The following is a 15,631-nucleotide window of genomic DNA, read 5'->3' as shown; positions in this document are numbered from 1 at the left end:
AGGGGTTCCTATGTGATCAAATTGGTGCAGGAATATCATAATATAAGATGTAGTAATATCGTTATACATAACAACTGTAACATATATTAATTGTTTTAAAAAAATGTAACACATTGATAAGTAACAAAAAACTGAAAATACATTGAATAAAAGAAAAAGAAAGAAAATAAATCGCACACACGCTCCAAAATTATTGAAGTATTTTAATTAAGGTGAACACAATGGTACTCATGAAGTTTGATTATGTAAGTTCAAAAGAATGATACACCTTCACCGTATCATCACAACGCGGTAGAAGGAAGTTCAAAGTAAGAACTGATGGAATTATCTTCATTATTATTTTCCCGGACTATTCTTCCTTGTGCATTAATGTCAAAGTTTTCAAAAGAAATTGAAAATGTACTAGACATCACATTCATTGAATAATCCACCTTGGTTTCAATTTTTCTAGTTTTAATTGGTTTTACTTTACCAAAACCTGGAAAACACATTCCAAATGAATGGCATTTGAATCCATGGCCACTGTCCATTCTCTTGCTACTCTTTGCAACAACCTCTTTGATGATAGTATCTTCATTTTTATAGATGCTTTGTTGTTTCCTATTTGCATTTTCAATCGATCTTAGATCGAATTCATCTGGGACTGCATGTGTTTTTCCTTTGCCCTTTGATAGTGACATGGTCTTGCATTGCTTAAGATGTTTCTTGTGGTTCAAGTTACCTACCTTTCTTGGTAATTCTACACTTTGAGATGATGATGGATTTTTTTGGTTTGATGGATGAAGTTGTGGTGGAGGGTGTAAATAGGTGTTTTCTTTTTGAAACCTCATCTTGAAAACAAATATGCTTCAACTTTCTGGATTGATGTTTTATGAGAATATGTGGCTAATTAGTGATTACACTATGTTGGAACAACACACTATTTATAGAGAAAGATGCTTTATTTGATGTTGTTTCTGTCTCAACATCAATTGCGATTTTTCTTTAATTTAATATCCTCATTTAGATCAATTAATGTATTGTTTTTGCTCTTAGAAATTAGGATAATTTGACTTTCATGGCTATTCTAAATTTCTAAATTCTAGCCTGCATTATAAATGGATGATTGACTTCAGAGAAATTAATTAAGGACCTAGTAATCACAATATTTTCTGAAAGGGTATATTTGTATTGGTGGAATCAGTTAATTGCATTTTTTATAATTATTGTGATAGTTGAATATATGATGTTGTGTCACAAATTAAGTACACAATTTGTAACGTGCTGACATCAAAAGGAAGGTACCAAAATTACTCTTAGTAGGAAACAGATAAATCATAGAATCAAGGGACAAATATAACAAACATCTTATGGCATCATAGATTTGTGAGCAAGACGTGAAACAGACTTAAAATGGATACAAGTTCTAAGGTTTAATATCTGTCCAAAAACAGAGACAATTACATATCATGTCCGACTCACTATTGGTTTTATATACAACAGTGAAAGTAAACTGTGACTTAATGGTAAGATTTGACTCCCAAAGTGATTTAGGGCAAACAAGTATTAGCTGTAGAGTCTGGAGAGTCGGATGCAACGATGGACTATAATGATTTAGGGCAAACAAGGCGGTGACGGATTTAGGACCCTAGGTTAGGGGGTGCAACTCTAAGAGGATTTACTTTGTTCAATATTTCATTCGTCCAAAAATAGAAGCAAAAATTGATCAACATTATAGATTTATTTGGTACAAAATATGCACCAAATACATTAACTATTGTTAACCTATTTTTACCTATATTTGGTACAAGAAATTTCATTAATCCAACCATTGATTATTCTCCTAATATATTAAAGAACAAACACACAAAATTTGATATAAATACGAAATTCATAGCTATATAATCTAACCATTTTAAAAAATAGTTAGAATAAGATAGTAAATTGTCAACGTATTTTACAAAAAGGATGAATAATTTAGTTTTATTTTTATTTTTAAAAAGGATAAATAATTTAGTTAGAAGTGACAAAATTTATTAATTTTTTTTTTTTGATACATCAAAATTTATTAATTTTATTGGTATATGTAAATTACTCTAAGACCACAACTAAAAAGAAATCGAGGGAGTTCACTAATAACTTACATATTTCATATTTGATATACATTATCCGGTCACTATTACAAGTATAAAAAAAACAATTTTTTAGATTTAATTAATAATTGATGTATTTGATCTATATTATAGATCAAATACATCAATTATTCTATAAATCTAAAAAATAATTGTTTGCTTATAATAATGATAGGGGCATTGCATAATTTATGCAGGGGTCGGGGTTCGAACCCTGAAAACCCCACTTCTGCACGGTCACAATTGACCATATTTTTCTACTAATATATAAAGACAAAATATAGCATATAAGATGTTGTTGGATTCATCTCGATAAATATTTTCAAAATATCAAATTTTCAAAAAAATTTCTAATTGATTATTAAAGATATTTAAGTTCAAATATGTGCATTGACATACTTGACAGAGTCAACTAGGTCATATAATATAGGACGGAAAGAGTATTTGTTTACATTAGAAAAAACATTATTAATCTATTTTTGTAAACAATCAATTATAAATAAAATTGGCTTCTTGAAACGCGTTTTGTCCAACTTTTCTAAATAGTTGTTGTCAATTTTTACTATTTGTTGCTGCTATAAGCTAACTTTCATGTATTGACTAATTTTTGGTTTATTTTGTTTTTAGTCTCCACCGCACTTGCAATTTTTAAATTTTATAAATCCTTAATTTTTTTGTTATATAGATTAAATCCAAGACTAAAATCACTTTTCTTTGTAAAATTTTAAAAAATCAAGACAAAAATTGAATAATTTTTTTTTTAAGGACTAAACCTAAAAAATTATAATTTACAGGACTAAAAACATATATTATCCTTAAATTTAATATGTTGGTTTCAAAACTTTTTTTTCCTTGAAAAAAATGATTTTATTTTTTCTTTTTAGTTGGGCCATGCGTAAATTTTTTGCTAACTTCGCTGCTGCTCACGAGTGAGTAGAAGCTTGCAATTGTAGCATCATAAAATTCACATAAAAGTGCATTGGAAAGTGAGAAACATGATGCAAACCCAATCCAAACATCCACTTAATAGAGTAATGGTACTTTTTTTTCTATAATCTCTATCATTTTTCGCTGAAAGTCAAGACCCTCCATCTCAATCTCAATCTCATATTCTAAAATCTATAGATTCTCACGGTAACAAAATTAGTAACACCAAGCCATTTTTGATTTTATCAATTCTCCTAAGAGGTAAATGAAACTTGATTATGATTAGTTATTTATATGCAAGTTCTGCATAATTTAACGGCACCAAAACCAATTCACAATAAGACTAGAAACAAGCTACACAGTTGATACCAACAGCCAATAATATCAAAGGAGCAACTTTTACCCCCACCAATTTCTTAAAATCTGTACCCATCCAAAACAACACTTAAGTACCAGGCAAAATACCGTTATGATCAACAACAAAAATTGAATCAAAACCAAAGCAGAACTTGAATAAAAATTCAATCCTTATGAGATTAAATGAGTCTTATGTGGCTGTGTGATCACAATTATTGCAAATGGAGCTTCTTAAATTGTTTATTATTGTAAATGGAAGCGTTTTCCTAATATGAACAAAGTATTTTCTAGCCTCATTCAGCATGAGAGGCAAAATAGTTTAGATGTCCCTGAAGATCCACGCGTGATTGTTAACGCGGTTAATGGAAGAAGGTTAAATCGTGGATCCAGTTGAAACTTTAGTGGATCTGCTGGGCGAGGAGAATGAAATTCAACGGTGTGCTCATAATGTGGCAAACTAGGTCACACTGCGGTCATTACCTATCGAAAGCACGTCTTCCCTCTAGGTTTTCAATTCATGATTTCTACTGTAAGTAATTGTATTGATAACAGTAAAAGAAAAAGAGAGAGAAACTAAATCATCCACATACAAGAGAATGGTACACCATCACCAATTCATCACAACTCGGCAGAAGGAAGTTCAAAGTAGGAACTGATTGAATCATCTTCGTTATTATTTTCATTTTCACGCACTATTCTTCCTTGTGCATTAATGTCAAAGGTTTCAAAAGAAAATGAAAATGTACTAGACATCACATTCATTGAACAATCCATATTGGTTTCACTTTTTCTTGGTTTAATTGGTTTCACTTTACCAAAACCTGGAAGACACATTCTAAATGCACAACATTTGAATCCATCGCCATCCTTTGGTCCATCATTGACAATAATAGCTTCGCTTTTGCTGCAACTTTGTTGTTTCGTGTTACCATTTTCACTCGGCCTCAGATCAAATTCATCGGAGAGTGCATGAGTTTTTCCTTTGCTACATGAAATTGACATGCTTTTCCATTGCTTATGACGATTCTTGTGTGTTAAGTTACTTACCTTACTTGGTAATTCTTGATTTTGAGATGATGAGATAGCTGAATTTTGTATAATAGAGCTTGAAAATTTGTGATGTGAAGGTTGAATTTGTGGTGGAGGGTGAAAAGGGGTGTTTTCCTTTTGAAACCTCATATTGAAAAGAAAATATTCTTCAAGTTTCTGTGCAATGCTTACTTCAATTGGTGTTTTATGAGAATGGTGAATGTGTGTGATTTTTTTTACTATTTATAGAGAAAAGAGGCTTTGAGTAATGTTGTTTCTATCTCAACATCAACTAAGATTTTTTGGTAATAAAAAATCTTCATTTAGACCAATTAATATATGGTTTTGGCTCTTAGGAATTAGGATAGTTGACTTTTATGGCTATTTTAAATTTCTATATCTAGCCGGCATTGTACATGGATGATTGACTTTAGAGAAATAAATCACTAATATATGGTGCCGCATGACAATTTTCTGATGTGTCACAAATTGAGCACACAACTTGTAACGTGATGACATCAAAGGGAAGGTACTAAAAGTACTCTTTTAGTAGGAAACAGACAAATCATAGAATCAAGGGACATACAAAACAAACATCTAATGGCATCATGGATTTGCTAGCAAGATGTGAAACAAAGACAATTATATATCATGGCTGACTTACCAGTAGTTTTTTATACCACACTAGAAGTAAATTGTGGTTTTTTTTTTCTTCTCATAGGTTCTCTCCACTAGATCTAGAGATAATCTTATTCGAGATGTGTCAGACATTAAATATAGGTATCTCTTTCAGCTGAGATTCAATCGGTGGCTGTTCATATTGAAAAAGTTTAGCCTCTTATGATAGATCCGACCTCATTGATATGAAAATGTAACTTTGTAAATATTAAGATTTGACTCCCAAAGTCAAAGATGCAAAAAGAATTTTACCATATTACTTCTGGTTCAAGTAAACTTGAATAAAATTTTCAACTAACACTTGTAACTAAAAGTTAAAATAACTATTCTAAATAATCACTTTCAAAATAAGTCGTGAAATTATTAGTCATTGGTTTCGTGTTTTGGAGATGAATATTAGAGTAGAGATAAAAGATTGTGAATTTAACTTCTCCCACTAGTATTTTAACCACTAATCTGAAAGGAAAAAAAAAACTGAAATCAATTTTGTCCCTGGATTCTATCTAATATTTTCACAAGTAAAATTGTGTGAATCTGAACCACTTATATAAGTTCTGTATATTATAGAACCAAAATCCATCCATTAGCTCTGCATATTTTAATAGAACCAAAAGTCCAAGACTAGAAGCAATATATACAATAAAAAATTGTGTTTAAAAATAACTAGACCAACTGGTTGGACCGATCGACGCGAAAACCGAACCAATAGCCATTCCAATAAATATATTAGATCGGTTATGCAGTTGAACCGGTCAAAATTTGATTAGACCGGTCAAAATTGTGTAAGCTGGTAAGAACTGGCGCAATCAGATTTGAACCCGCACTTGAGAACAACCTGAAATTACTTTAGAGTGAAACAAAGTCAAATTGCTTAACGCAATAAAAAGGTAAGCAATTTCCCACTAACTCAACAACTATAAATAAGCAATTCAATTGATTTTGATTGGAATCTTTTGTCAAATTCAAAGAAAAATAGAGAGAGAACAACAGGGATCTTGAAGTCATCAAGGTGGAAGGCATTCTAGGCTTGATCATTTAACTTGGATGCTTTCTTTCATTATCTCTTCTCTTTGTAATGCTATCATAACCATAAGTATGAGCGGTTAATTTTCTCTTCTGTTGGGATTACATGAAGGAAAACATACAAAGTGCGGTCGGTGAACATGCTAATTTACACTGGCGTAGTGTAAATTAACAAGTTACACCCACTCATATTTTACTAAAACATCATTTTATTTCTATTCTAATTAAATTTAAATAGAAGGGCAGTTTTGTAACTATCTTAAGGAAGATCCTTAAAAAAAGAAACAAAAAAAGACAATGACATGCTTAAGATACAAAACATGTAATAGAGACAAACTTTTAAGGAAACAATATTTAGAACGATGAAAGTGGATGTAGGTTGTTAGCTTACACTTTAGTGTCTTTATATGGGTGTAGTTTGCTATTTACACAACAAGTTTGGAATGGCCAATGCCCAATACCCCATTTTTAAGAGGTACCGATATTTTTATTCATAATATGTATGTTATGTATAAATATTTGGAAGACTATCAATTTTGTTTTTTTACTAGTTTATGTAGGTGAGGTTTAGTATGGGAAATGAAAGTTTTTTCACATCATGGAAAAGTTGAATCACAATCATAGATTTAATAGTTATTTAATTTGATGGCTAAGATTTGTGACATTTTTTTTTTGAAGAGGCATGACATGTTAATGGTTGTGACTTTTTGGTTGGTAGTGTGAACCACAGCAGTGGACCGCACCGTTTGATTAAACAACAATTTTTCATTTGTTTGTAACAAGTCACGGGCTTGACAATTTGTTTTGGTCTTTTCTATCGTAACTAAAATTCTCGGATGGGCCTGACAATTAATTTGATAATAATGTTGCCATATTAATTTTAATTACACTGTTAATAAATTTGGTAAAAAAAAAACTGACAATTAATGGGATTAATGGGTGTATTGGAAAAGTTTTAGGCAATTAATTGGAATAATTATTGAGCAAAAACTTTAAAAAATATAAAATATTAAAGAAAATGTTTTGTTTTTTGTTTTTAAGCAAGCGTGTCACAAACCGACCCACAAACCCAGAATTGTGAGGAAGACGCATATAATCGGCCGAGACGTCGATTCCACTGCTTCCGCGCATTTTTGCAGCGATTTCGGCCGCTTCCACCATATTACGATTTTGGCGTCGTCCCGATATGACGGTGTTGCAAGATCACAAAATTGTATGATCTTGTCTACCTTGGTCATATAAGCTTTTTACACTTGCAGAGAAAATAGATGCAGATGGCCCTGTTGATGTGAACCACTTAGAGGAGATACATACATGATCCAGAATTTGGAAACTCAAGAGAATGTGAGAGAATGAGGAGGTGCGCACCGGTAAAGATACAAACAACATTAAAAAAATACAAACTCATGATTTTTTGTTTGTTTAGCCACAACAGGTTGCAACTTACACGTGTGCTGCAAAAAAGGCATTTTTTTGGGAAGAGAAATGATATTTGTACAACCAATTTCTAACAACTTTTTGACAACTTTCTCTCTCATACTCACATTACATTCTTATTATCTCTCTACCTTTTTCTCTCTATTGATTTTGTCCAATCAAAATAGAAAAAAACAAAGTTGTCATAAAAATTGTTTAAAAAAGGTGTACAAATATCACTACTCTTATAGCAAAGAACTTTACTTGTCCAAGCTAAACGCCGCCGTTTATGTAAATAGTTAGAGGATAAACAATTTTTGTATTACTACCAGAAAGATACACATAAGTTTGGACAAGTTCCTTTTATTTTTACTCGTGTACTTAAACAAAATGTACGATAAGAAAATACAAAAAAAATTGTAAAGATAAATAAGAAATCAAAGAAATAATTTATATTTATGTTCTTAGTGGTAACCACAACAATTTAAAATTTATAAAAAAAAATGTAACGTTACAAAATTTTATGTGATTATTTAAAAAAAAAAATTGAAAAGATAATAGATATATAATATATAAATGTAATATAAGATATATTTTTTTACGTAATAAATGTAATATAAGATAGAATTCATAAATATTTTGTATTTATATAATCCTTCATTGGTTCCTTAATACATGTCGCTTTTGGTCCTTCTCAGGTTACAAAGAATGACCATTTTTGACAAAATTATTTCCAATATGCCCTTATCTTTTGGGAAATCATACACTCTCCGGTCACTATTATAATTAAAAATAATATTTTTTAGATTATTAGGTAATTGATGTATCTGATTTATAATATAGACTAGATACATCATTTATTAAATAAATTTGAAAAATAAATTTTTGTATATAGTAATTATTAGAGGGTGTAAGTTTTTTTTTTTAAAGGGACATAAATTTATATTCAAACTTTTCAAATGCTTATTAAAATTACTTAGTGGAAAATGTGTAGAGATAGTTAATGAAAAACAATAAAAAGTTCAAACTATAACATTAAACTATCAAAATGACAAGTAAAGATGAACAACTTTTTGATAAAAGTAACATACATTAAGGTACAGAGGAGTATATAATATTCACCATCATACAACATGTATGACTACAAGTGTCATATTAATATATGAAGAGTTGGAGAGAATAAATTCAGGAGTCATGTGTGTAGTTTGTTGGTGATGTTCTTAGTGATATGCATTTAGTTAGTTTTAAGCGTTCCTTCGTGATTGATATGCATAACTCCAAAAGTCGTGTTTAATATATGAGACTGAGAGTAAATCAATTGTGAATGGTCATCTGCTAAAAAATTGTGCGCAAAAAATGGTTTATCTATTATTAAAATTTTGATTTAAATTTATTGACATATTGTTAGAGTTTTCATCTTATTTTAATTAAAATTTGGAATACTAAGTTTCTAAGTTAAAAGTAATATTATCAATTTTAGATTAAATTCTCAATCAAGAGTATCCAAAAATGATATCTAATTATAAGAATATTTGATACGTTTTAAAAGTAATAGAATAATATTTTAATTAGGCGTTTCAAAAGTTCTTGTATATGCACATAATTTTCACATAAAAACAAGATTTAGATTTTCTTAAATTATTTCTAACTTTTCGGTAGAGATAGATAGATGAGGGTGAAATACTAGTTGTTGATGTTTTGAATCTAAAATTAGTTGAGGTCGGTTGAATTTTCTCAACTGTGATTACATTGCTTCAAGAGAATAACGTCGATATAGGGACCATGTCCTCCAATTGTGAGTTCCCTAACTACTTTGGTCAAGCATTAGGTATGGTTATTTTGAGTTTTTGATCTACATTAACAAATACATAAATAGAAGTAGAAAGATAAATGGATAAATTGAAAAAACAAGCTTGTTTGATTGCTTGGATGTGTTTATTGTAATGTATATACGTAGTATTAATTGTAAAATTATTGCCTATTAGCCAAACCTGGTGGCCTACAATGTGTAACTCCTATTCGACTAATTTTCGCACGGGTTGCCTAATAATGGAATTGTGGTGCCTTACGTTCGACTTCAGTTTTCTCTACTTGATATGGTATGTTGTTATTCCTCATAATGGTTAATGGCGTTGAGAGCGGAGATCATGGATAAAAAGTCATTGTCCATTAATTTGGTGTTGGTTTTCGCATTTATCAGCCTGTTTGGATTGGTATGTTTCTTCGTCATCCTCAGATTCGGTCCATTGGACATTTTGGCTAGAAATGGTCGTGATTGTTTGATGTTGTTTGTCACTAAGTTATTGGTTAGTGAATTTATTGTTCTGTGGGCTATTGGGTTCATTTTCCATTTTCAAAATTTGGATTAGGTGTTCGTTAATTCACACATAATATTATTTTGCAATTTAGTTTCATGCATGTACACGTGTTCGCTGGATTGGGAACATAATTTCCTTATCTGGTTTTGATTTCTTTACCCTTTGAGGTTTCCTTGTATTACCCTTTTGCGTTGTTCATTAATTGTTTTCACTTTTTCAGATTCTGTGTCTCTCAAGTCTTTTGTATTGTATTTTTTCTAATTTAATCTGCTTAGGGTGCTTTAGATCAATATGCAAAAATTATGATGGTGTCCACAAAGCATTTCCCAATTAAAAATATTTGGACACTCATTCAACACTTTATTCTCTCTCTCTCTCTCTCTCTCTCTCTCTCTCTCTCTCTCTCTCTCTCATCATCAATGTATCATATCTATTGAGTTGCATTAATTGAACAACCATAAGTTTATAAAGAAAAATAGGTATTGACACGAAAACTAAAGCAATAGAGAAAGAGAGAGTAAAAATATAATTTAAGTATGAGAGAGAAAATTATCAAAAAATTAAAGTTGTCAACAAATAGTTATATAAATATCATTTACCTGTCTATTATATCACTCTCTTATCTCTATCTCTATCAAAGTGCATACACGTTTGGAGTGTTTAAGAAACAATTTCTATTGTGAAAACTCTTTTAGTCAATTCCAAGGTAGCACATTTGGAAGTACGATGTCAACCATTTGTGGGTTGTAAGGAAGAGACCGGTGAACATGGTATATAATGAAGGTGAGAAAAACACAAGAGGGGGGGGGGGGGGGGGGGGGGGGGTTGAATTGTGTTTGTTTTTTCTTCTTTTTAAACTAAGTCCAGAGTATAATAGAGTTCATAGTCTAGAGCAATGTTTAGAGTCTAATGCAGCAGATAAAGTAAATATAAAGAGAGAGAAGAGAAAGACACAAACCAATTATCCTGGTTCCTTCAACAATTCGGAAGTAGTCCAGTCCCCTTGCACTTCCAAGGAGATTTCACTATAATCCAATCTGATTACAAATGCTCAAGCACACAAGTAAGAGACTTCAAATACTCAAGCACAAAAGTAAGATACTTCTAAACAAACAAATTACACACAAATAAGTTTGGTTTGAAAACTTGATATACAATCAGTGGTGTTCACAATACAAATCAAATCAGACTCTTAAGTCTCTCGAGTTTCTAAGATATGAAAGTTATTAAGAAATTCTAAGTGTTTGAAGCATAACAATTTCAACAGAGTTTTAACACAGTTTAAATGTTGTTGAGTCTCTACTAATCTTCAAGTGTTCATTCCTTTATATAGAGGTATGAAAGATAGGGATAACCAGCAGAGACACAACTGTAGTAGTACTATGCGCAGATAATAGTGGAGCAGTGGTTGTACAAATGTATTATTGTCCTTTCTTTGTTCTTCTTCGGTGAGTAAGCATGCAATGTCTTATAATTCCTCTGAAATAGTCGTTGCTCCAGGCTTCTGTTCCTTCTACAAATTTGTGTCTTCAATTAACCAATTTAACTGACTTCTAGGGGTGTACATGGGTTGGGTCAACCCAAAAAATACAGTCAAACCCACCCAAAAAATGGGTTGGGTCGGGTAATTGGGTGAGTATGGTTTCCAAAAATGACAAACCCATAAAAATAAATGGGTTTCGGATCAAATCAGACTCAAACCCAAAAAATCCACTTACCCAATAATGTCAATATTTTTAACTTTATTTTCATAGGGTAGAAGAAAAATACTAAAGGTTATGGTTATAAACCAAGTTATATTTCCAAAACATATACATTGTACTCTATATAATGAAAATCAAACTATGCTAGAGTTACAAATTAAGATGTTGCACTTTGTGGTTATTTTAATACTAATACAATTTAATGTTATGCAACTTTAATTCGTTGAAAGTATTTTATGATGTAGTTTATTATTTGATATTATAATTTAGGGTTAATGGTGCTTTACCCCCTGTAATATAGGTCATTTTTGGTTTTCCCCCTGTAATTTTTTTTTTTTGGAATACTTCCCTAATAGGTCATAAAAAAACGACTTTATTTTTATTTTTGCAAAATTTTTTCGTTTTTTTATGACCTATTAGGGGGTATTCAAAAAAAATAAAATTCTACTGGGGGTAAATCAAAAAAAATATTTTACAGGGAGAAAATAAAAAATGACCTATATTACAGGGGGTAAAACACCATTAACCCTATAATTTATTATTCTATGATTCTTAAAGTTATAGTAAAAATAAAATACCAAATTTTTTTTTTAAGAAAATTAAAAAGTAGAGTAATATTTAAGAAATATTATGAGTACTTGTCTTTAGTCATGTAATATTAAAAAAATAAAAAAATAAGTTGGGTAATTCATTACCCAATCCAATTTAGAAATTAGCGGGTTTATCCAAACCCACCCAATGATATAACGTGTGGTTATTTTACCTCGCTCAAACCGGTGTATCATATATGGTTCCGGTTTGGCCAAACCCGACCCACGTACACCCCTACTGACTTCAAGTTCAGACTTTGTAGGTATTCAGACTCTGGTGACTTCGGACTCTGACTGTCGGCTTCTGATGGTCTTTAGACTCTGACTTGCAACAAAGTTTTCTTTGAAAATTCTTTTGTACTCAATTGTCCTTTCAGAACTAATACCTTGTTTTAAGAGTTATAAATTTTAGTCTATAGTCATGCTCACTTGAATAAATATTAGGATATTGAATTGAACTTTTAATATCTTATTATCATCAAAACTTAATATATAGCAATGTTAAACACATTTTGTTCCAACATATAAAACAACATACAAGGCTACGTAGTGACAATAAAAATAAAAATTCATCGGTAGTACTTATAAATTCTTGAATTTGGATTATCTACCTTTCTCTTAATTTGTTTTCTCTACCTTCTATTTCCATCCGCTTTTAACACCGTTATATCTTTTATTTACTTTCGTTTTTGCCTAAAGTCACTCTACATTTCCAAAAGATAGAGATCGTTGTCCTAAATTCTCTCTTTAATTAGAAAGCATTTTTGAAAATGGACTAATAACACATCTTGACCTAACATTGCATATAATTTATAACTCCACATTTACATTTCACACCAGTATAATAGACATATTTACTTATAATCTACAAATTTACATTTGAATATGCACAAGGTGGTATCAAAAGTTTTTTTTCTTCAAGGGGATCGTCCTATAGCAAATGTAAAGGTCATAAAAGATTTTCGCCATTGGGTCATGGAAAATTTCAAAGGACATCACATTGAGCTTTACGCAACGATACAAGTAGATCGAACATCGCATCATAACTCAAAATCTTAAGTATATGCGTGCAGACATTTATGTGTTGCTCAACATCTACGTTTTCATATAATGCAGAACTCTTACTCACATTTGATATACTCTCTCTCTCTCTCTCTCTCTCTCTCTCTCTATTAATGGGTCATATTGTTTGACCACCATTATTATGAAAGATTTTCGATTCAAAGAGTCCATCCATTCAGATCGACATGGTCTCTCGCAAATAAAAGATTTTTTACATACACTTTTCCAATGCGTTGGTTCTCAACATCAACAAGTCACATTATTGGATCATCACTGTCAAGAAGACCTTCGATTCAACGAGTTCATTCATTCTTATGAGTATGATATCCTCAAATATCTTTTTCATTCACGCACATTCTACTGTCATTTGTTCTCAATATGAATGGATTACCATTGCCCATCATTGACTATAATATCATTGTTGATTCATGAAGGGAGCCCGATGGATCATCACATTAGGCTTTGAGAAACTACAAAAGTAGTTTGGACATCACATTTTAACCAAAAACCTTAAGACATTAGATATATGATTCTAATTACTTATATGCAATTCAATAAATCCACACATTTTTAAGGTATCTTTTGTCTCCTTTAAATTAGTTAGTTTTATGGTGCATAAGTGGGATAAGTCATCCATCACTCACAAGTTAGTTTTCACAATTGAATAAAAATTCTATCTTCGAATCTAATGAGATATGATGATACTTATTGATCAATGGTAAAAAATCACATTTTTGATGTAAGACTATTTTACTTGTGCAAATTGGCCAAAACCCCTTTAACTGTTGCTCATATATTGTTGTTTTCACAATTGAAATTATTCACATATGTTTGATGCGAATTTCCAAAGAAACAAACATTTGAATCGGTTGTGACACAATTGTTAACAAATCTTTGTTGTGGAACCAAGTCTTTAACTTGGTAGGTAGACAATATGAGATTACTTGCATTACAAACAAAAATACCATCTAACTAATTGCCCTTCAAAACTCATTATTTTAACATTTAAGCTAACTCTTGCAAAAATGATCATGCAAATTGAAAACATCAGGCACATAAGCAAGTGATTATAAAGGTAACGTTCAGAACCACCTACAAATAAGCATTTCCTGAGTATACATTTGAAGTCTAAATTCCACATTTTCATAGGCAAGCTCAATCTTCAATACTATCATGCAGTTTGTGCTGCTGCTAAGAAGGTGTTAAAATCTTCTCTAGCTTTCCTCAAACGGGGACTAATGCAAAATGCTGGAGATGCAGGGTAAGATGGAGAAGAAGAAGATGATAAAGAAAACCGAACATGTCGTGGCGACACCTCCGATTTTCTAGCACTGCCTCTAGCTGAACCATTTTTCAAAACACCTTTAAGTTGGTCTTTTTCATAAACCAAAGATGAAGAAATAGGTGAATCTACTTCAATAGCACTACCATATTTCATCAATTCCAATGGAAGATCAAAGTAAGAGTTATTAGAATCTCCATCAATCTCATGAGACATAGCTGCAGAAGCCCAAGAGCCACATTCAAAATTCTCCAATGAAACATTCCTAGACATAGTTGGAGCTACTTTTTCTGATACTTCCTTTCTTATTTTAATTGGCTTTATTTTACCAACAAAGTTAGGTAAAAAAAGACAAAGAGAATTACATTTGAATCCATCATGTGGTGTTGTTGTTTTCATTTGCTTAACAACATTCTTAGGGCTTTCCTTAACATGTTCTTGTTTTGTGAAAGTACCATAATGCCACTCCCATTTTTCTAGCTCTTTTGTACTTAGTTTAGTCAACCATTGATCAAAATCAAATTCCTCTAAGGAAGCACTTTCTCTTCCATCACCACATGATTTGCTCTTCCCAAAACGGGCTTCTTGGAGAAGATCTTGAAGTGTGGTGGTCACATTATTAGTAGATTTTAGACATTGTGTTTCCAGGCTCCCAGAATTCGATTTTTTGATCGAATCAAACCGGGGTGATGAGTTTACCGAATTCGGGAGACTCAAGCTTAAAAATCTTAGCTTTGGAGGTTGTAATGTTGGAGGGTGCAAAATGGTAGAAGAAGTTGTGATTATAGTTGGCAACTTTGTAGTTTCTTGGTTATACATTTGTTTGATAGGTGAATTTTTCAATGAAAGTGGATCCACCATAATCTGCTTTTCTTTTTGGAAACCCTCCATGATTGAGATTCTTGAGGTGGAAAATTGATTCTTCTATATGAGAAAGTGAATAATTTGGACCTGTGAAAGGCAAAAGAATAGGTAAGTACTTATAAATAAGAGACATGAAATATAAAAAAATTTGTTCATTGCCTGCATGATTGTTCAGATTGTAGTCGTGAGGACCATGTTCTTTATTTTACTTTAGTATAGTTAAATTACAATTATTTTCCTTGTGTATAGCTGACTTAGGGTATTAGATTAA

The 15,631-nt window shown here is 31.2% G+C and overlaps 1 protein-coding gene across 1 annotated transcript; it reads right to left on the bottom strand.

The window, feature by feature from the left end:
- Nucleotides 1-13,977: 13,977 nt before the first annotated feature.
- On the bottom strand, nt 13,978-15,373 carry LOC25488192 (uncharacterized). Its single transcript, XM_013607862.3, has one exon. It carries the CDS (start codon nt 15,355-15,357, stop codon nt 14,386-14,388), a length of 972 nt encoding a protein of 323 aa, XP_013463316.2. The 5' UTR covers nt 15,358-15,373; the 3' UTR covers nt 13,978-14,385.
- Between the last annotated feature and the right edge of the window lie 258 nt (nt 15,374-15,631).

The sequence above is a fragment of the Medicago truncatula genome, chromosome 2, assembly GCF_003473485.1.
Source record: "Medicago truncatula cultivar Jemalong A17 chromosome 2, MtrunA17r5.0-ANR, whole genome shotgun sequence".
NCBI lineage: Eukaryota > Viridiplantae > Streptophyta > Magnoliopsida > Fabales > Fabaceae > Medicago > Medicago truncatula.
The sequence above is the reverse complement of the archived record's forward strand: the minus strand, read 5'-3'. Positions and strand labels throughout refer to the sequence as shown.